The 22,035-nt window shown below is 46.5% G+C and overlaps 1 protein-coding gene across 1 annotated transcript in view; it reads right to left on the reverse strand.

Moving 5' to 3' along the window:
- LOC110167658 (sodium channel protein type 4 subunit alpha-like) overlaps nucleotides 1-22,035 on the reverse strand; it is an 84,123-nt gene that overhangs the window by 49,520 nt on the left and 12,568 nt on the right. Inside the window, exons 4-7 of the mRNA XM_055151200.1 lie at nucleotides 20,572-20,661; nucleotides 20,338-20,466; nucleotides 5,506-5,597; nucleotides 1,058-1,188 (exon numbers count right to left, since the gene is read on the reverse strand). Of these exons, the coding sequence (XP_055007175.1) occupies nucleotides 1,058-1,188; nucleotides 5,506-5,597; nucleotides 20,338-20,466; nucleotides 20,572-20,661 (442 nt within the window). The remainder of the gene's footprint in view (nucleotides 1-1,057; nucleotides 1,189-5,505; nucleotides 5,598-20,337; nucleotides 20,467-20,571; nucleotides 20,662-22,035) is intronic.

Raw genomic sequence — 22,035 nt, forward strand, 5'->3', positions numbered from 1 at the left:
TGGATTTTTAAAGTCCACACAGTTTTAAATGGAAGATGTGAAAATAACCTGGCCCCTCCCCTCACCTGTCCCCTCCTCTCACCTGTCCTCTCCCCTCACCTCCCCTCACCTGACCCCTCCTCTCACCTGTCCTCTCCCCTCACCTGTCCTCTCCCCTCACCTGTCCTCTCCCCTCACCTGTCACCTCCTCTCACCTGTCCTCCTCCTCACCTGTCCCCTCCCCTCACCTGTCCCCTCCTCTCACCTGTCCTCTCCCCTCACCTGTCACCTCCTCTCACCTGACCCCTCTCTCACCTGTCCTCTCTCACCTGTCCTCTCCCCTCACCTGTCCTCTCCCCTCACCTGTCCTCCCCTCACCTGTCACCTCCTCTCACCTGACCCCTCCTCTCACCTGTCCTCTCCCCTCACCTGTCCTCTCCCTCCCTCACACCTGTCCTCCTCTCTCTCACCTTCCTCTCCTCTCACCTGTCCTCTCCTCTCACCTGTCCTCTCCTCTCACCTGTCCCTCTCCTCTCACCTGTCCCTCCCTCACCTGACCCCTCCTCTGACCCCTCCCCTCCTCTGACCCCTCCCCTCCCCTGACTCCTCCCCTCACCTGTTTTGTTTTTTCAACTCTTTCGAGTCTGTGTTGGACGTCAGGTTTTTCTTTTCTCACTCATCATTTTGTTCTTGGCTCGTTCTTTTTTCTCTTCTCACCTTGTTTCATGTTTTTGTACTTTTCTGTTTGTTCTGGATTTTGGTTCGACTGTTTTGATTCTGATTTATTCAGAAATGTGACAGAAATAATCCGCTGTCCTTTCATTTGTAAATTTAATCTCCTTTACCTCAAAAAGACAAAAGGTTCACGTCTAAAATGCCTAAAATGAAAAAAATGAGGCAACAACTTTAATATTTTTGCAGTTTTTTTTCCTGTAATGTTTGAGGACGAGCGCTGAGGAGTGAAGCTGTTTAAATGAGGCTAAAACAGTGAATGCATCGCAGTGTGTGGACTTTAAAACCCCAGAGGAGCCGGTTGTGCCTGTGGGGGGGGTGGAGTCGTGGACGTGGGCGGAGTTACCTGTCGTAGGTTTCCCATGAAGAGCTGAAGTCCGATGAGAGCGAAGACGCTGAGGCAGAAGACGGTGAGGATCATCACGTCGGCCAGTTTCTTCACAGACTGAATGAGGGCGCCGACGATGGTCTTCAGGCCTGGGCCAGCAGGGGGCGCCAGGACCGGGGGGGAAAGAAGATTTTTTAAGTCGAAGTTTTTTAGAGAAATAAAAATACAGTTTTGAAAAGAAGCCAGTCTCAGAGATGTTTGTGTTTGTGAAGAGGAGAGAACATCACATCACATGACAGGGACGTTTGTAGAAGTTGGTGGAGTTTTTAAAGTCACTTTGTGGTTCGACAGGAGCAGCAGGTGCGACAGGTGCACATTAGGCTGCTCCATCAAAGCTTTGTAAAGACTTTTTTATCACCAAAAGATGATTTAAGAAGAAATGTGGAAGGAAATAGAATTTAGCAAATCACTTTTTATGGACTTTATGAACTTCCTATGTCATTTTTATTCAAGTTTCAGCTTGTGTTTGCAGAATAAAATGATAAATTATTGGAATAGGTTTGATTTATTTGGTTCTGTGTTAAATTCTATCTTCAATTTGTACAAAATTTGGACCCAAAACATTTTGTCCAGATTTGGAACCAAACGCAGGTTCTAACCTAAAAACAGAAGTTCTGGAGATCAGCCAAACGTGCAGGTTTCTCCATAACCGTTTCCTAGCAACATAACGTAAACAGGAAGTGTGTGTCAAGTAAAACACACAACTGTGATCAGACGCACAAATAAAAGAGCTCAGCTTTATTCAGTGACGTGAAGGTTTAAAGTCTGAGTTTCATTGGGCCTAAACTGTCTCTGTGTTTGAGACTTTTCCTCTGATGACATCAGCAGAGGAATCCTGCTTTTCAGATCACACACACACTCCTACACACACACTCCTACACACACACTCCTACACACACACTCACACACACCACACACACACACACACTACACACACACTCACACACACACACACTCCTACACACACACTCACACACACACACACTCCTACACACACACTCCTACACACACACACACACACACACACACACACTCCTACACACACACTCCTACACACACATCACTACACACACACACACACACACACACACACACCACACACACACACTCCTACACACACACACTCCTACACACACACACACACACACACACACACACACTCCTACACACACACACTCCTACACACACACACTACACACACACACACACACACACTACACACACACTCCTACACACACACTCCTACACACACACTCCTACACACACACTCCTACACACACACACACACACACACACTCCTACACACACACTCACACACACACACCTACACACACACTCCTCACACACACTCCTACACACACACTACACACACACTACACACACACTCCTACACACACACTCCTACACACACACACACACACACACACACCTACACACACACTCCTACACACACACTCACACTCCTACACACACACTACACACACACACACACACACTCCTACACACACACTCCTACACACACACACACACACACACACACACACACACACACCTACACACACACTCCTACACACACACTCCTACACACACACTCACACACACACTCCTACACACACACACACACACTCACACTCCTACACACACACACACTCCTACACACACACTCCTACACACACACTACACACACACTCCTACACACACACACTCACACACACACTCCTACACACACACACACTCCTACACACACACTCCTACACACACACACACTCCTACACACACACTCCTACACACACACACACACACCTACACACACACTCTACACACACACTCCTACACACACACACACACTCCTACACACACACTCACACACACACCTACACACACACTCCTACACACACACACACACACACACACACACCTACACACACACTCCTACACACACACTCCTACACACACACTCCTACACACACACACTACACACACACTCCTACACACACACTCACACACACACCTACACACACACTCCTACACACACACACACACACACACACACACTCCTACACACACACTCCTACACACACACACACTCCTACACACACACACACACACACACACACACACTCCTACACACACTCCTACACACACACTCCTACACACACACACACACACACACACACACTCCTACACACACACTCCTACACACACACTCCTACACACACACACACACACACACACTCCTACACACACACTCCTACACACTCCTACACACACACTCACACACACTCCTACACACACACACACACACACACACACACACTCCTACACACACTTCTGTGTTGGAACTTTTCTGCACAAACTCCAACTGAGCTGAAGTCAAACTGTGATAAACTCCGAGCACAAGAACGAGCTGAAAAAAACAGAACATCAACCTGTCATGTGTCATTTAAGATCCCAAACCAGGACTAAACCAGGACTAAACCAGGTCTGAACCAGAACTAAACCAGGACTAAACCAGGTCTGATTCTGAGACTGGCTTCGTTCGTTCTTAAAGACGTCTGCAGCACATGTGCGTCCATCTTTCAGACTCTGGCAAACATGGTTCTGTTGGGTAAACATCTGAACATTTCAAATTTAAAAAAACATTTTCAGTTCAGATTTTCACCTAAAATAATGAAACAATCGAATCAAAAAAACATCAAAAGGAAACACAAAGTGAGAGAACAGAAGGAGCACGGGAAACGAGTAAATGTGATAATGAACCAAGGACTGAACCAGGTCTAAACCAGGTCTGGCCCGGGTCTGAACCAGGTCTGAACCAGGTCTGAACCAGGTCTGAACCAGGTCTGAACCAGGTCTAAACCAGGTCTGGTGTCGGTTCATTATTCTCACACAAACACACATATTGTTTGTTTTGCGTTTTCAGGTTAAACTCTTTTATATTTTTCCTCCTCAGCGTTTCCTCGTGTGTCGCACTTTCACACAACACCTCGTTTTTCTGTCCCGTTTGTGTGTGTGAGTTTAGTGTGTGTTTGTGCTGAGTGTGTGTGTGTGTGTGTGTGTGTATGAGTCCAGAGTGCAGGGACCTCAGAGGACACACCTGAGCGACACCTGAGCGACTTGTGCTTTTACAAACGCCTCGTTTTAGCTCACGTCACCTGGTCTGTGTTTGACAGAGACGTTTAAAAGTCCTGAGGAAGAAAATCACTGCACACCTCAGGCTCAGGCACGAACACGAGCAGCAGTATTAGTATCAGTAGTATTAGTATTAGTATTAGTAGTAGTAGTTGTGTTGTTGTGTTTTTTCTTGGTTCTGTGTTGTGGTCGTACTTCTCATCTGTGTTTTTTCCCCTGAGCTGGAGCGTCTCTCTCCTGGTTCCACAGGACACATTCACTTGGTCAAATATTCAAATATTCAAATATTACAGACTGAGGGCGAGCATTTGTCCTCAACAATTTACTGTTTGTTCCCCTCCTTTTTTTTCACTAAACCTTTCACAATCTGCTGCTGGACTCATGTCGTGTGTCAGGAGCAGAAATATAGAAACAACTTTTTGGACATCAAAATGAGCTGGGGTGGGCAAATTAAGGCCTGGAAGCCAAATGCGGCCCTTTAATCTTTTTAATCCGGCCCATCGAACTTGAATAAATTATAATAATAAAAGTTGTGATGCTTTGTAATGATTTTCAGTTGAAATTCAAGTACAGTTTTTCTACAGATCTACAGTTATTTTTTTCTCTTATGAGGTGGATCATCAGAACACTCCTGGTCCAGCTCTTCCATCAAATTTTAGAACCTTTTGTGGCTCACGAGTCAAAAGTTTGTCCACCCTCGACTTAGAGCGACTTTTTCACTTGTTCTGAACACAGACGCTCAGAACATCGACCGGTTTGACTCACTACACTCTTGGGCAAAGTTTGGACCAATCAAAACGGACGGAGCACAGGAGTTTGGACCAAAACAAAGTTCATATTGGACACTCGCGGCGAGAGACGGAGCCACAGACCGAGGACAGAGTCGACAAACCTCCATCCCACTGGGAAAACAAACACAGAGGTTTGATGTTCACTTTTTCTGAGGATCCTTCTCAGTGTGACCTGCACCAGGACCAGAAGTCTGACATTCAGGACAATAGTGTTGCTTCCTGTTGTTTATAAAGTGTTTTTGAGTGTCCAAAAAGTGTTATATATTTGAAATGAATCATGTGGTCATTAGTTCCACAGAGCTGATTAGTCCTTTCACACTTTTAATATTATTTTTTTCAATTCTGTTGGAAAAATTTATGCAAAATTTACTTCCAGAACCAGAGCGTGCGGTCACAGAGCCATATATGGTCGTGTTCTCACCTGTCAGAGCCATATATGGTCGTGTTCTCACCTGTCAGAGCCATATATGGTCGTGTTCTCACCTGGGATGACGGAGATGGTTTTTAACGCTCGTAGAACTCGAAACGTTCTCAGCGCCGAGACGTTGCCGAGGTCCACAAACTCTGTGACATATCTACAACGAGGAGACAAGACAAGGACAGAGGAGACGAGGACGTGAGGAGACAAGGACGTGAGGAGACAGGAGACGAGGACACGAGGAGGCAGGGAGAGGAGACGAGGAGAGAGGAGACGAGCCGGACGAGATCGAGGCTTCGGTTTCAGGTTCACTTCAGATTTCAGACGGTCAAAGTCCGGCTGCCAGTTTCACCCTAATCCAATGGAGCTGCAGGTCTGAGTCCCACTTCTCCACAAACACTCGTCCTGTTTCAGTTTGTCTCATCAGATTTCAGCCTTTTCTTCTGCTTCAAACGTGAACTTTGAAATGTTTTTTTTACAGGAATCATAAACCTACAGACAAAACTTAAAGGACCCAAACATGTTTCTGTCCCATGGATCTGACACGGTGGGATTTTTGTCCCTTTTTGAGCCAATTTTTCACTCGTGCGACTGTTTTTGGGATTAAGTTTTGTCTTAATCGTGTCGTGCTTCGAGTTGTTGACACACACAGTAACGAGAAACGATTAATCCGTCAAGACCAGATCCTGATCGACAATCGACGGTCGCAGGAAAATCAAACTTGTGTGAGTCCAGTCGCGTCTCGTGGGGGTTTCTCTCTGTCGAAGTCGTTCGTGTGAGAACATGAGCGACTTCATGAAGGACTTTTAAACCCTGAGATTTGGTCGAACAGTTTGAGCTGGAGCTGAATAAAACCATCGAAAATATCACACAGTGTTTGTCCGTTTTTACCGTGACGACAAAACTCGGGTCTGGTCTGTGTGAGTGTGAAAAGTGTTTCTAAACTCACGATGGTGAATAATGAGGACCCTCGGACGCTCTGAACGCAGAAAAGACGTGACGACGAACTTTGGAGCACTGCAAACTGTTTTTCACGTTTTTATGTACGTAAAAATCTAATACAGACTTTAAAATAAAGAATCTACAGTTTGTGAGTTTTTGAACAGTTTTACACTTATTATTTTATCTGTTTACTTTTATTTCCATTTAATTTTATATTTGTTTTAAACCAACTTTGCACAAGAAGTGGTTTAACAAAGACTTTTAGTGTCACAGCTGTGTTTTATTTTTTATTGTTTTATTTTTAATGTTTTATTTTTTTATTGAAGTGAATCTCATCATATCGAATCATATCAAATCGAAAGCTCACTGTATCGAGGTTCGTATCGTATCGGCAACTTCTTAATGGGTCTAACTGTAAAGATTTTTATTGTCCAAAGAATCAGGATGTACGCGTTAACATGCTAGTTGTTGTGAGTTTTACCGTGACGACAAAACTCGGGTCTGGTCTGTGTGAGTGTGAAAAGTGTTTCTAAACTCAGGATGGTGAATAATGAGGACCTTTTAAACACATAAGGGACAAGACGATCAAGTTTGAAGCAAACTGTTTCAAACAAACTATTTCTGTTTTTTAAGTTTTTATGGCAGAAAAAATCAGGGACAGAAACTTTAAAATGTAATAAAAAAAGAATCTAGAGTTTGTGATTTAGAGTTTTTGATAAATCTGCTGAAACTTGAGCCTTTTTCTCGAGCTGCTTTTCTCCTCTCTCCTCATTCTCTTCTCTGATTGGTCCAACTGTTACCGGGCAGAAAACACACTGATCACGTGACACACACAGACGGAGGGAGACGATTGGCCGCCAGAGGGTGGGGTGGGCGGGCTCTGGGACCGTTTCCCGTCCTGTGATTGGTCGGTTCTTACCTGGGATGACGGAGATGGTTTTTAGCGCACGAAGAACCCGAAACGTGCGCAGAGCCTGAAGGTTACCCACTTTGATAAACTCTGTGAGCAGACTGCACACCGGGGACGCACACACACACACACACACACATAAACACACAACATACACACAACATACACACAACACACACGGATATATACACACAACAAATACACACACATGCACATACACAACAAATACATACAACAAATACACATACACACAAGCACACAACACCAGAACATACACACACATCCGCATACACACATGTACACAAGCACACAACACACACACAACAGCATGACACATACACACACACACACACATGTACGCACAACAAATACACACACATAACAGCACAAAAAGCCCAGGGCCCCATAAAGACAAAAGAAAAGAAGAAAAACAACACGTCAAGACAAACCTAAACCAGGACTAAACCAGGTCTAAACCAGGACTAAACCAGGACTAAACCAGGACTAAACCAGGGCAGCACAAATAAACAAAAAAGTGGTGTCATTATTCAACCCCAAAAAGAGTCCTGGTTCAGTCCTGGTCTAGTCCTGGTTCAGTCCTGGTTCAATCCTGGTTCAGTCCTGGTTTAGACCTGGTCTAGTCCTGGTCTAGTCCTGGTTCAGTCTTGGTTTAGTCCTGGTTCAGTCCTGGTTCAGTCTTGGTGTAGTCCTGGTTCAGTCCTGGGCTAGTCCTGGTGTAGTCCTGGTGTAGTCCTGGTCTAGTCCTGGTGTAGTCCTGGTTCAGTCTTGGTGTAGTCCTGGTTCAGTCCTGGTCTAGTCCTGGTGTAGTCCTGGTGTAGTCCTGGTGTAGTCCTGGTGTAGTCCTGGTCTAGTCCTGGTCTAGTCCTGGTGTAGTCCTGGTCTAGTCCTGGTCTAGTCCTGGTCTAGTCCTAGTCCTGGTCTAGTCCTGGTCTAGCCCTGGTCTAGTCCCGGCTCCTTGAGTGTCCTGGTGCAGACGTTGGTGACGCAGATCCGGCAGGTCCAGCACATTATAAATCCCATAGGCCTGACATCACGGCTAAAAGAGAAGTGCTGAATCCGCGCCACGTGCACAGGACACTGCTGCGGATCAAAAAAGCTCCAAAATATACAAATAAAACGCTTTCTCCGCTTTCAACAAGGACCCGGAGAACACAAGGACAAGAACCGGGACTAGACCAGGACTAGACCAGGACTAGACCAGGACTAGACTAGGATTGAGTCAGGACTGCATTACAACTGAATCAGGACTAAACCACAACTAGACTAGGATTAGACCAGGACCAAAGCAGAACCAAACCTGCACTAAACCAGGATTAAACCAGGACTAAAACAGGATTAGACCGGGACTGAACCAGAACTAAAACAGGACTGAATTATGACTGAACCAGGACTAGAACAGGACCAAATCAGGTCTACATAAGGACTAAAATGGACTTGAAGCAAGACCAAACCAGCAGATCTGAACCAAGTTTCAACCAGGATTGAACCAGGACTGAACCAGGACTGAACTAGGACTAAACCAGGACTAAACCAGTACTGAACCAGTACTAGTCCAGGACTAGACTGGGGCCAAACCCTAAAAAACTTAATATAACAAAATCTGAAAAATACTTCATTAAAACCTGGACTAAATTAGGATTAAATTAAAAGTGAAGCAGGATGAAACTGGAACTAAACCAGGTCTAAACTGTTGCAAGACCAGGACTAGACCAGGTCTAAACCCACATCTAGGCCGGAGTAAAACCAGGACGAGTGTAGAATCTTGAACAAAGCCTCAGTGTCCGACGTGACGAGTGTGAACGGTGTTTTTGTTGGAGAGTTAAAGGACGTGTGTGGAGCTTTTACACGGTGATGAGTGTGTTGTTTTCAGGTTTGGGCCGTGGACTGTGGCTCGTCTTCGTCAGAGGAGGAAGAGGAGGAGGAGGAGGGGGGCCTGGTGCACATGGGCTGATGGGAGAGGCAGGAAGAGGGCGACAGACCCGCGGCTCCCACTCAAATCAAATCAAGTGAAACCGGATCCTAATGCAGCCGCGGGTCACATGATGAGGACAAGATGGCGGCCGCAGGATCTGGGCGCTAACGGCTCGGAGCGCCGGGGTCAGGCCGAAGAGGACGCTCCGTATCATTATGTTATTTTATCTGTCCGCAGTTGGGAGCGAGAGTAATGGAGGCGGCGCCTAAAGAACTCACTGCTTTTAAACATCTCCACTAACTGAAAAAGTCGACGTGATTCTGCTGCTTCAACTTTTCTTCTCAACTGTTGTGGCTCAAAGTATAAAAGAACTAAAGCTTTGAGAAAAACTCGTGTGCAGATGAGCATGAAATAAATGTTGGTAAACTCTCAAACGAGTCCAGTCGGGATGTAAATAACAGAAACACCATGATTTTGTATCATCAAAGTTCTCAAAATAAATCGAATATGGTCCTGGTCCAGCAGAAGTAAACAACAAGGAAAAAACTTCAAGTGAATTAATCTGATATAAAAGTGTGTTGAACAGATACATATGTACTCGAGTTTATCAAACTGTTGACCTTTTTTCTGTTCCATTTTTGGTTCTAAAGTTCCAGACGTTTTAAACAGACCATGAATGAAACATGGAACAAAAATTATTTCCCAAATTTCAAAGACCTGAAAATCATGTAAATAAATGTTTGTATTTCATCATATCTTGTGTTATTCCATCTTTGAACTGTTGATGAAGGGACAGGATTTAAAAAAAAAAAAAAAGTATTTAAAATGATAAAAATGTTCTTGGAAGGACTGACATATTTTATAGAAATAGTTTCTTTCATTTTGAAGTAATATTAAAGTTTTTAGAAGAAAAAAGCCACAAATGATGTAAAATCCTGCACCTTCTACTTGTTTGTACAATTTTCCCTCCGTTACTTTTCCCTCCGTTACCATGAACTTTCTTAATAAAAAATCTCATGAGTCAAAAAGTCAGAGGTTTTTCAACCTAATCTTGTACCATATGGTAGAAAACTATATGAAGCAAATATTCAAACCAGTTTGTTAAGGATATGGAAGTGAGAACCAAGAGTTATCACTGTTTGGATTTATTGACCAAAAAGTGCTGCATATTTCATTCCCTCCGTTACCGACATGAGCTTTTAAATTTTTTGTCTTGAACTTGAAAGAATCTGACAGGTTTAACTTGACCCTGTTGGAGTGTAACTCTTTCCTACATTCTGATACTTTACTTATTTCAATAGTTCCTCTAGTTTCTGAATAAGAGACATTTGAATGTCAAAAATCTGACCCTGTTTCCTCCGTTACCACTTGACCAGACCCACATGAGAAAACATTTTTGTTTACATCCAGTTTTTCCGCTCGTGTGCAGTGACTCGGAGGCGAAACGTCCGTGGTGCGACAGGTGTGTTGAGTTTGTCCTGAGAAAAAACTCATTATAAAAGAAGCAGCAGCGTCGTCTTTGTCTGAGGAAATCGTCCTTTTCCCGTGTAACAGAACCACAATGACTCTGATCCATGAAACATTTACCGAATCAGTCTGAATGTTTTCATCCGTCTCGTGGTTTTGGAGCGTTTCTGTTAAAAACAACAACTTCCTGATTCTGTCGGTGAAATGAGCGAGTTTGGTTCAGTTCCTCCTCAGAGCTGATGGACTCTCTGGACTCAGGATCTTACAGAAGCCGAGAGGGTCACAACAAACACAAACACCGCAACAAATACAAAAGCCACAACACATTCAAAAGCCACAACACATTCAAAAGCCACAACAGAAGTGACCGCGGGACTGTGTTTCCAGACGGACCGATGAAGCGGCAAGTGAAGAAGAAGAACTACAACGTGAAAAGTAAAGGAACGGAGAAGTTTGAAACGTAAGTAAAAGTCATTTATTGTTTTATCATTATTCGTTTCACGTTGTAGTTCTTCTTCTTCACTTCCGTCTGGAAACAGAGTCCCACTGTCACTTCTGTTGTGGCTTTTGCATTAAAACAGAGTCCCGCGGCTGTTTCTGTTGTGGCTTTTGTATTTGTTGTGACCCTTCTCGGCTTCTGTAGGATCTGGACTCAGGATCTGGACTCAGGATCTGGACTCAGGATCTGGACTCAGGATCTGGACTCAGGACGGTCACAGACGACGTCCCAGAGGATTTTAAAAGACGTGAAACATCCAGTAAACTCAAAGTTTCAGCTGCTTCCCTCTGGTCTGACGCTTTTAGTCCCGAAATCTAAAATAAATCATTTTTACAGGAGCTTCGTTCCAGCTGCTGTTGGAATTACCGTATTTTCTGGATTATGCGGCGCTCTGTCATTAAATGGTTTATTTTTGAACTTTTTTCACAAATAAACCTCGTGGGACTTTAAATGAAACCCAACAGTGTGATGTGTGAGTGGTTTTGTTTGTTTCGTTCACGGTGACTCTGGGTGTGTTCAGTTGTGGTGTGTAGGGAGTAGTGTCTGTCTCTGGATTGTCGTCGTGTTCACAGTGACTCAGTTGTTCAGTCGTGTGTAGAAGCGGCTCGTCGCGCTCGTCCCTTTTTCGCTTCGTTCCTCCGTTCCGTTCCTCACATTTTTCGCTCTTTTTATTGTTCTGTAAACGCTATAATCACCCGCAACAACAGATGAACGTGTTTTATAAGTTTTGGTTTTGCTGCTAAGTCGCTCCCCCTTCAGAGCGCCATCACAACACAATCACCGCGCGTCCCTCTAACGAAACTACTGCGGTTTTCTGTCACATTTTTGTATTATTTATGGAGAATTTTCATGTTTGTTGTCGTATTTATGGAGAAATCTCGTACAGAGAGATCGCTAGATTACTCAAACACGTGTGGATGTCTCTAAAACCTCTTCAGATATGTTTTTTTTTTAGACGATGGAACATTAAAACATGGGAGAAAAGCTCCAAAAATCCCCCGTCTTCAAGCACAGTTTTCCGTTCATCTCGACAGAAATTCTAATCTTGGTAAACGGAATTTCAGTTTTGTCCGTTGTTATCGGTCATTTTTGACATTTTAAATCTTTGGTGTAGGGAGTAGTGTCTGTCGCTGGATTGTCGGTGTGTTCACAGTGACTCAGTTGTTCAGTCGTGTCTAGAAGCGGCACATTGCGCTCGTGGCTTTTTCGGTTTGTTCCTCAGTTCCTCGTTGGTGTGGAGTGATGAGTGTGTGTGTGTGTGTGTGTGTGTGTCGCTGTGCGGTCGCTGTCTGCTCCGTGTGTGTTTGTGTGTTTGTGTGTTCTGTGTGTTTGTGTGTTTGTGTGTTCTGTGTGTTTGTGTGTTTGTGTGTTCTGTGTGTGTTTGTGTGTTCTGTGTGTGTTTGTGTGTTCTGTGTGTGTGTGTGTGTGTGTTTGTGTGTTTGTGTGTTTGTGTGTGTTGTGTGTGTGTGTGTGTGTTTCTGTGTGTGTGTGTGTGTGTGTGTGTGTGTGTTTGTGTGTGTTTGTGTGTGTTGTGTGTGTGTGTGTGTGTGTGTGTTCTGTGTGTGTTTGTGTGTGTGTGTGTGTGTTCTGTGTGTGTTTTGTGTGTTCTGTGTGTGTGTGTGTGTGTGTGTGTGTGTGTTTGTGTGTTCTGTGTGTGTTTGTGTGTTCTGTGTGTGTTGTGTGTGTTCTGTGTGTGTGTGTGTGTGTTGTGTGTGTGTGTGTGTGTGTGTTTGTGTGTTCTGTGTGTGTGTGTGTTGTGTGTGTGTGTGTGTGTGTTCTGTGTGTGTTTGTGTGTGTTGTGTGTGTGTGTGTGTGTGTGTGTGTGTGTGTGTTTGTGTGTGTTTGTGTGTGTGTGTGTGTGTTTGTGTGTGTGTGTTTATGTGCTCGTCCTATAGCCCAGAAAATACAGTAAATTCTCGCCCAAAACATCTTAGGGTTCAGGTATTTGACGCTCTGAGTCTCTGCTCCTTTTGCTCTCCGTGCTGCCTCACTCCCCCTTCAGAGCGTTTCACAGCACACTCGACTCTAAAAGCTCTTCAGACGTGTTTGTGACGAGGAACGACGTGAGAACAGAGACGAAATATCCTCCTCTTTAAATCTGACAGTTGAATAAAAACACTGAACAGAACCTTTCAGTCCTAAACCAGGTCTGAGTCTGGGTTCACCGGGGTCTCTGGTCGGTCTCAGGTCGGTCTCAGGTCGGTCTCCGGTCGGTCCCCGGTCGGTCTCTGGTGGGTCTCTGGTCGGTCTCAGGTCGGTCTCAGGTCGGTCTCCGTCAGTCCCCGGTCAGTCCCCGGTCGGTCTCAGGTCGGTCGGTCTCCGGTCGGTCTCCGGTCGGTCTCTGGTCGGTCTCTGGTCGGTCTCTGGTGGGTCTGTACAGGGTCTCTGGAGGGTCTCTGGTCTGGAGCAGGTCCTTTTGTCTCATTGTCTGTTTCAGATCTGAGTCCTGATCCATCAGCGAGCATCAATCACTGATCAATCTCAATCTAATCAGCCGACCTTCAGGACTTCAGGACAACAAGAGACAGGTAGACCCGTCTGCTGTCACAATAAGACCAGGTTGTCTCCTTCACCAGGTTAAGAGCCCTGTCTCCTTCACAATAAGAGCCCGTCTCCTTCACAATAAGAGCCTGTCTCCTTCACAATAAGAGCGTGTCTCCTTCACAATAAGAGCCTGTCTCCTTCTAAGAACAATAAGAGCGTGTCTCCTTCACAATAAGAGCCCGCCCGTCTCCTTCACAATAAGAGCCTGTCTCCTTCACAATAAGAGCGTGTCTCCTTCACAATAAGAGCCCGTCTCCTTCACAATAAGAGCGTGTCTCCTTCACAATAAGAGCCCGTCTCCTTCACAATAAGAGCCCGTCTCCTTCACAATAAGAGCCCGTCTCCTTCACAATAAGAGCCCGTCTCCTTCACAATAAGAGCCCGTCTCCTTCACAATAAGAGCCCGTCTCCTTCACAATAAGAGCGTGTCTCCTTCACAATAAGAGCGTGTCTCCTTCACAATAAGAGCCCTGTCTTCACTTCACAATAAGAGCGTGTCTCCTTCACACAATAAGAGCCCGTCTCCTTCACAATAAGAGCCCGTCTCCTTCACAATAAATCACAATAAGAGCGTGTCTCCTTCACAATAAGACCCGTCTCCTTCACAATAAGAGCCCGTCTCCTTCACAATAAGAGCCCGTCTCCTTCACAATAAGAGCGTGTCTCCTTCACAATAAGAGCGTGTCTCTCCTTCACAATAAGAGCCGTGTCTCCTTCACAATAAGAGCCCGTCTCCTTCACAATAAGAGCCCGTCTCCTTCACAACTTCACAAAAGAGCGTGTCTCCTTCACAATAAAGAGCGTGTCTCCTTCACAATAAGAGCGTGCACAATAAGAGCGTCTCCTTCACAATAAGAGCCCGTCTCCTTCACAATAAGAGCAATAAGAGCGTGTCTCCTTCACAATAAGAGCCCGTCTCCTTCACAATAAGAGCCCGTCTCCTTCACAATAAGAGCCCGTCTCCTTCACAATAAGAGCCTGTCTCTTCACAATACGAGCGTGTCTCCTTCACAATAAGAGCGTGTCTCCTTCACAATAAGAGCCCGTCTCCTTAACAATAAGAGCGTGTCTCCTTCACAATAAGAGCCCGTCTCCTTCACAATAAGAGCCTGTCTCTTCACAATACGAGCGTGTCTCCTTCACAATAAGTCTCCTTCACAATAAGAGCGTGTCTCCTTCACAATAAGAGCCCGTCTCCTTCACAATAAGAGCGTGTCTCCTTCACAATAAGAGCCCGTCTCCTTCACAATAAGAGCCCGTCTCCTTCACAATAAGATCACAATAAGAGCCCGTCTCCTTCACAATAAGAGCCCGTCTCCTTCACAATAAGAGCCCGTCTCCTTCACAATAAGAGCCCGTCTCCTTCACAATAAGAGCCCGGTCTCCTTCACAATAAGAGCGTGTCTCCTTCACAATAAGAGCCTGTCTCCTTCACAATAAGAGCGTGTCTCTCCTTCAACAATAAGAGCCCGTCTCCTTCACAATAAGAGCCCGTCTCCTTCACAATAAGAGCCCGTCTCCTTCACAATAAGAGCGTGTCTCCTTCACAATAAGCCCGTGTCTCCTTCACAATAAGAGCGTGTCTCCTTCACAATAAGAGCGTGTCTCCTTCACAATAAGAGCGTGTCTCCTTCACAATAAGAGCCCGTCTCCTTCACAATAAGAGCCCGTCTCCTTCACAATAAGAGCCCGTCTCCTTCACAATAAGAGCGTGTCTCCTTCACAATAAGAGCGTGTCTCCTTCACAATAAGAGCCTGTCTCCTTCACAATAAGAGCGTGTCTCCTTCACAAAATAAGAGCCCGTCTCCTTCACAATAAGAGCGTGTCTCCTTCACAATAAGAGCCCGTCTCCTTCACAATAAGAGCCCGTCTCCTTCACAATAAGAGCGTGTCTCCTTCACAATAAGAGCGTGTCTCCTTCACAATAAGAGCCTAAGAGCCCGCCGAGCGTCTCCTTCACAATAAGAGCGTGTCTCCTTCACAATAAGAGCCCGTCTCCTTCACAATAAGAGCCGTCTCCTTCACACAATAAGAGCCGTGTCTCCTTCACAATAAGAGCCCGTCTCCTTCACAATAAGAGCGTGTCTCCTTCACAATAAGAGCCCGTCTCCTTCACAATAAGAGCCGTGTCTCCTTCACAATAAGAGCGTCTCCTTCACAATAAGAGCCCGTCTCCTTCACAATAAGAGCGTGTCTCCTTCACAATAAGAGCCCGTAAGAGCCCGTGTCTCCTTCACAATAAGAGCGTGTCTCCTTCACAATAAGAGCCCGTCTCCTTCACAATAAGAGCGTGTCTCCTTCACAATAAGAGCGTGTCTCCTTCACAATAAGAGCGTGGCGTCAGCGCGGCTCAGATTAGGCGTCAGACTTTCAGGGGATTAAACTGGGATTATGAAAAACCGCTGCAGCGTCAGGAAGAAACAAAATAAAACCTGTTTAAAAGTGAAAAGTGAGAAGGTCCTGAAGTCCGGTCTGAACCAGGACTAAACCAGGACTAGACCAGGACTCAACCAGGACTCAACCAGGACTAGACCAGGACTAAACCAGGGACTACACATGAACTGCACCAGGATTAAACCCGGACTAAACCAAGGTTGTGTCATATTCAAAACATTAAAAAAACAGGATTTAAGTCAAAACTAAACCTAGACAAGACCAGGACTAAACCAGGACTGAACCAGGACTGAACCAGGACTGAACCAGATCTGAACCAGAACTGAACCAGAACTGAACCAGGACTAAACCAGGACTGAACCAGGACTGAACCAGGACTAAACCAGGACTGAACCAGGACTGAACCAGATCTGAACCAGAACTGAACCAGAACTGAACCAGGACTAAACCAGGACTGAACCAGGACTGAACCAGATCTGAACCAGAACTGAACCAGAACTGAACCAGGACTAAACCAGGACTGAACCAGGACTAAACCAGGACTAAACCAGGACTAAACCAGGACTGAACCAGGACTAAACCAGGACTGAACCAGGACTGAACCAGGGAACCAGGACTAAACCAGGACTGAACCAGGGAACCAGGACTAACCAGGACTAAACCAGGACTGAACCAGGACTAAACCAGGACTGAACCAGGACTGAACCAGGACTGAACCAGGACTAAACCAGGACTGAACCAGGACTAAACCAGGACTAAACCAAGACTGAACCAGGACTGAACCAGGACTAAACCAGGACTAAACCAGGACTGAACCAGGACTGAACCAGGACTAAACCAGGACTAAACCAGGACTGAACCAGGACTAAACCAGGACTAAACCAAGACTGAACCAGGACTGAACCAGGACTAAACCAGGACTAAACCAGGACTAAACCAGGACTGAACCAGGACTAACCAGGACTAACCAGGACTGAACCAGGACTAAACCAGGACTAAACCAAGACTGAACCAGGACTGAACCAGGACTAAACCAGGACTAAACCAGGACTGAACCAGGACTGAACCAGGACTGAACCAGGACTGAACCACATTTGAACCAGCTCCTCCTCCTCGTCTTTTATTCCTCAGATTTTCTTGTGTTTTTTGTCGTTTTGTCGTCGTTTGTTTTTGTGCGTGTTTCTGTTGTGTGTGTGTTTATTGTTGTTGTCATGTTGTGTTGTTGTGTGTTCGTTGTGTGGTCGTTGTGTGGTCGTTGTGTGGTCGTTGTGCGTTCGTGTGTGGCGTTCGTTGTGCGTTCGTTGTGCGTTCGTTGTGCGGTCGTTGTGCGTTCGTCGTGTGGTCGTTGTGTGGTCGTCGTGTGGTCGTTGTGTGGTCGTTGTGTGGTCGTTGTGCGTTCGTTGTGCGTTCGTTGTGCGGATCGTTGTGTGCGTTCGTTGTGCGGTCGTTGTGCGGTCGTTGTGTGTTCGTTGTGTGGTCGTGTGTGGTCGTTGTGCGTTCGTGTGTGGTCGTTGTGTGGTCGTGTGGTTGTGTGTTGTTGTTGTTCGTTGTGCGTTCGTTGTGTCGTTCGTTTCGTTGTGTGGTCGTTGTGCGTTCGTTGTGCGTTCGTTGTGTTCGTTGTGCGTCGTTGTGTCGTTGCGTTTGTGCGGTCGTTGTGTCGGTCGTTGTGCGTTCGTTGTGCGTTCGTTGTGCGGTCGTTGTGTGGTCGTTGTGTGGTCGTTGTGTGTTCGTTGTGCGTTCGTTGTGCGGTCGTTGTGCGTTCGTTGTGCGTTCGTTGTGTGGTCGTTGTGTGTTCGTTGTGCGTTCGTTGTGTGGTCGTGTGTCGTTGTGTCGTTGTGCGTTGTGCGTTCGTTGTGCATTCGTTGTGCGGTCGTTGTGCGTCGTTGTGCGTTCGTTGTGCGGTCGTTGTGTGGTCGTTGTGTCGTTGTGTGGTCGTTGTCGTTCGTCGTGTTCGTTGTGCGTTCGTTGTGCGTCGTGCGGTCGTTGTGCTCGTTGTGTGGTCGTTGTGCGGTCGTTGTGTGGTCGTTGTGCGTTCGTCGTGCGGTCGTTGTGTTCGTTGTGCGTTCGTGTGCGTCGTTGTGTGTCGTTGTGTTCGTTGTGCGTTCGTTGTGCGGTCGTTGTGCGGTCGTTGTGCGTTCGTCGTGTGGTCGTTGTGCGGTCGTTGTGTGGTCGTTGTGTCGTTGTTCGTGTGTGCGTTCGTTGTGTGGTCGTTGTGCGTTCGTTGTGTGGTCGTTGTGCGTTCGTTGTGCGGTCGTTGTGCGGTCGTTGTGCGGTCGTTGTGCGTTCGTTGTGCGTTCGTTGTTGTGGTCGTTGTGCGTTCGTTGTGTCGTTGTGTCGTTGTGTGGTCGTTGTGTGTCGTTGTGGTCGTTGTGTGGTCGTTGTGCGTCGTTGTGGTCGTTGTGTGGTCGTGTGGTCGTTGTGCGGTCGTTGTGTCGTTGTCGTTGTGTGTCGTTGTGCGGTCGTTGTGCGGTCGTTGTGCGGTCGTTGTGTGCGGTCGTTGTGCGTTCGTTGTGTTCGTTGTGCGGTCGTTGTGTGTGTCGTCGTTGTGCGTCGTTGTTGTGGTCGTTGTGCGGTCGTTGTGCGGTCGTTGTGCGTTCGTTGTGTTCGTTCGTTGTGTGTGGTCGTTGTGTCGTTGTGTGGTCGTTGTGCGGTCGTTGTGCGGTCGTTGTGCGTTCGTTGTGCGTCGTGTGTCGTTGTGCGGTCGTTGTGCGGTCGTTGTGCGTTCGTTGTGTCGTTCGTTGTGCGTGTCGTTGTGCGGTCGTTGTGCGTTGTGCGTTGTGTGCGTTGTGCGTCGTGGTCGTTGTGCGTTCGTTGTGTGCGTCGTTGTGCGTTCGTGTGTGGTCGTTGTGCGTTCGTTGTGCGGTTCGTTGTGCGGTCGTTGTGCGTCGTTGTGCGTTCGTTGTGCGTTCGTTGTGCGTTCGTTGTGTGGTCGTTGTGTGTTCGTTGTGCGTTCGTTGTGCGGTCGTTGTGCGTTCGTTGTGCGTTCGTTGTGTGGTCGTTGTGTGTTCGTTGTGCGTTCGTTGTGTGGTCGTTGTGCGTTCGTTGTGCATTCGTTGTGCGGTCGTTGTGCGTTCGTTGTGCGGTCGTTGTGCGGTCGTTGTGCGTTCGTTGTGCGTTCGTTGTGCGGTCGTTGTGTGGTCGTTGTGCGGTCGTTGTGTGGTCGTTGTGCGTTCGTCGTGCGGTCGTTGTGCGTTCGTTGTGCGTTCGTTGTGCGGTCGTTGTGCGGTCGTTGTGTGGTCGTTGTGCGGTCGTTGTGTGGTCGTTGTGCGTTCGTCGTGCGGTCGTTGTGCGTTCGTTGTGCGTTCGTCGTGCGTCGTTGTGCGTTCGTTGTGCGTTCGTTGTGCGGTCGTTGTGCGTTGTGCGTTCGTCGTGTGGTCGTTGTGCGTTCGTTGTGTGGTCGTTGTGCGTTCGTTGTGCGTTCGTTGTGTGGTCGTTGTGCGTTCGTTGTGTGGTCGTTGTGCGTTCGTTGTGCGGTCGTTGTGCGGTCGTTGTGCGGTCGTTGTGCGTTCGTTGTGCGTTCGTTGTGTGGTCGTTGTGCGTTCGTTGTGCGGTCGTTGTGTGGTCGTTGTGCGGTCGTTGTTGTGTCGTTGTGTGGTCGTGTGTGGTCGTTGTGTCGGTTGTGTCGTTGTGTCGTTGTGCGGTCGTTGTGCGGTCGTGTGTGTCGTTGTGCGTTCGTTGTTGTGGTCGTTGTGGTCGTTGTGCGGTCGTGTCGTTGTGCGTCGTTGTGCGGTCGTTGTGCGTTCGTTGTTGTGCGTTCGTGTGTGTCGTCGTTGTGTCGTTGTGTCGTCGTGTGTCGTTGTGCGGTCGTTGTGCGGTCGTTGTGCGTTGTGCGTCGTGTGTGTTGTGTCGTTCGTTGTGTGTCGTCGTGTGTCGTTCGTTTGTGGTCGTTGTGCGGTCGTTGTGTGTTGTCGTTGTGTGCGGTCGTTGTGTCGTTGTGTCGTTCGTTGTGGTCGTTGTGCGGTCGTGTGTGTCGTTGTGTCGGTTCGTTGTCGTTGTGTGTCGGTGTGTGTGTCGTTGTGTCGTTGTGTCGTTCGTCGGTCGGTGCGGTCGTTGTGTGGCGTTGTGCGGTCGTTGTGTGGTCGTTGTGCGGTCGTTGTGCGTCGTGTGCGGTCGTGTGTGGACGTTGTGCGGTCGTTGTGTGGTCGTTGTGCGGTCGTTGTGCGTTCGTTGTGCGTTCGTTGTGCGGTCGTTGTGCGTTCGTACTCACGCCATGACGATGACGCTGAAGTCGAGCCAGTTCCATGGGTCTCTCAGGAAGGTGAAGGGTCCGACACAAAATCCTCTCGCCAGGATTTTGATCAGGGACTCAAACGTATAGATCCCCGTGAAGGTGTATCTGAGGAGCAGGGACATCGGCGAGTGTTACGAGGAGTATCTGCAGTAGTCACAGTATTCACAGTATTCAGAGTATTCAGAGTATTGTAGTATTTGCAGTACTCACTCGAGGTACTTGGTCCAGGAGGCCGGGTCAGACATGGCCATGAAGCAGCAGTTGGTCAGAATAGTGCACATGATGAAGAGGCTGAAGAGAGTACTGCAGTCAAGGAGTACAAATACTACTACTACTACTACTACTACAGAGTACTGCAGTCAAGGAGTACAAATACTACTACTACTACTACTACTACAGAGTACTGCAGTCAAGGAGTACAAATACTACTACTACTACTACTACTACAGAGTACTGCAGTCAAGGAGTACAAATACTACTACTACTACTACTACTACAGAGTACTGCAGTCAAGGACTACAAAGTCAAGGAGTACTACTACTACTACTACTACTACAGAGTACTGCAGTCAAGGAGTACAAATACTACTACTACTACTACTACTACAGAGTACTGCAGTCAAGGAGTACAAATACTACTACTACTACTACTACTACAGAGTACTGCAGTCAAGGAGTACAAATACTACTACTACTACTACTACTACTACAGAGTACTGCAGTCAAGGAGTACAAATACTACTACTACTACTACTACTACTACTACAGAGTACTGCAGTCAAGGAGTACAAATACTACTACTACTACTACTACTACTACAGAGTACTGCAGTCAAGGAGTACAAATACTACTACTACTACTACTACTACTACAGAGTACTGCAGTCAAGGAGTACAAATACTACTACTACTACTACTACTACTACTACAGAGTACTGCAGTCAAGGAGTACAAATACTACTACTACTACTACTACTACAGAGTACTGCAGTCAAGGAGTACAAATACTACTACTACTACTACTACTACAGAGTACTGCAGTCAAGGAGTACAAATACTACTACTACTACTACTACTACTACTACAGAGTACTGCAGTCAAGGAGTACAAATACTACTACTACTACTACTACTACAGAGTACTGCAGTCAAGGAGTACAAATACTACTACTACTACTACTACAGAGTACTGCAGTCAAGGAGTACAAATACTACTACTACTACTACTGCTACTACTACTACTACAGAGTACTGCAGTCAAGGAGTACAAATACTACTACTACTACAGAGTACTGCAGTCATGAAGTACAAATACTACTACTACTACTACTACAGAGTACTGCAGTCAAGGAGTACAAATACTACTACTACTACTACTACAGAGTACTGCAGTCAAGGAGTACAAATACTACTACTACTACTACTACTACAGAGTACTGCAGTCAAGGAGTACAAATACTACTACTACTACTACTACTACTACAGAGTACTGCAGTCAAGGAGTACAAATACTACTACTACTACTACTACTACAGAGTACTGCAGTCAAGGAGTACAAATACTACTACTACTACTACTACTACAGAGTACTGCAGTCAAGGAGTACAAATACTACTACTACTACTACTACTACAGAGTACTGCAGTCAAGGAGTACAAATACTACTACTACTACTAC

Source organism: Boleophthalmus pectinirostris, unplaced genomic scaffold (genome assembly GCF_026225935.1).
Source record: "Boleophthalmus pectinirostris isolate CB_2022bp ecotype Guang Dong unplaced genomic scaffold, ASM2622593v1 HiC_scaffold_15, whole genome shotgun sequence".
Lineage (NCBI taxonomy): Eukaryota > Metazoa > Chordata > Actinopteri > Gobiiformes > Gobiidae > Boleophthalmus > Boleophthalmus pectinirostris.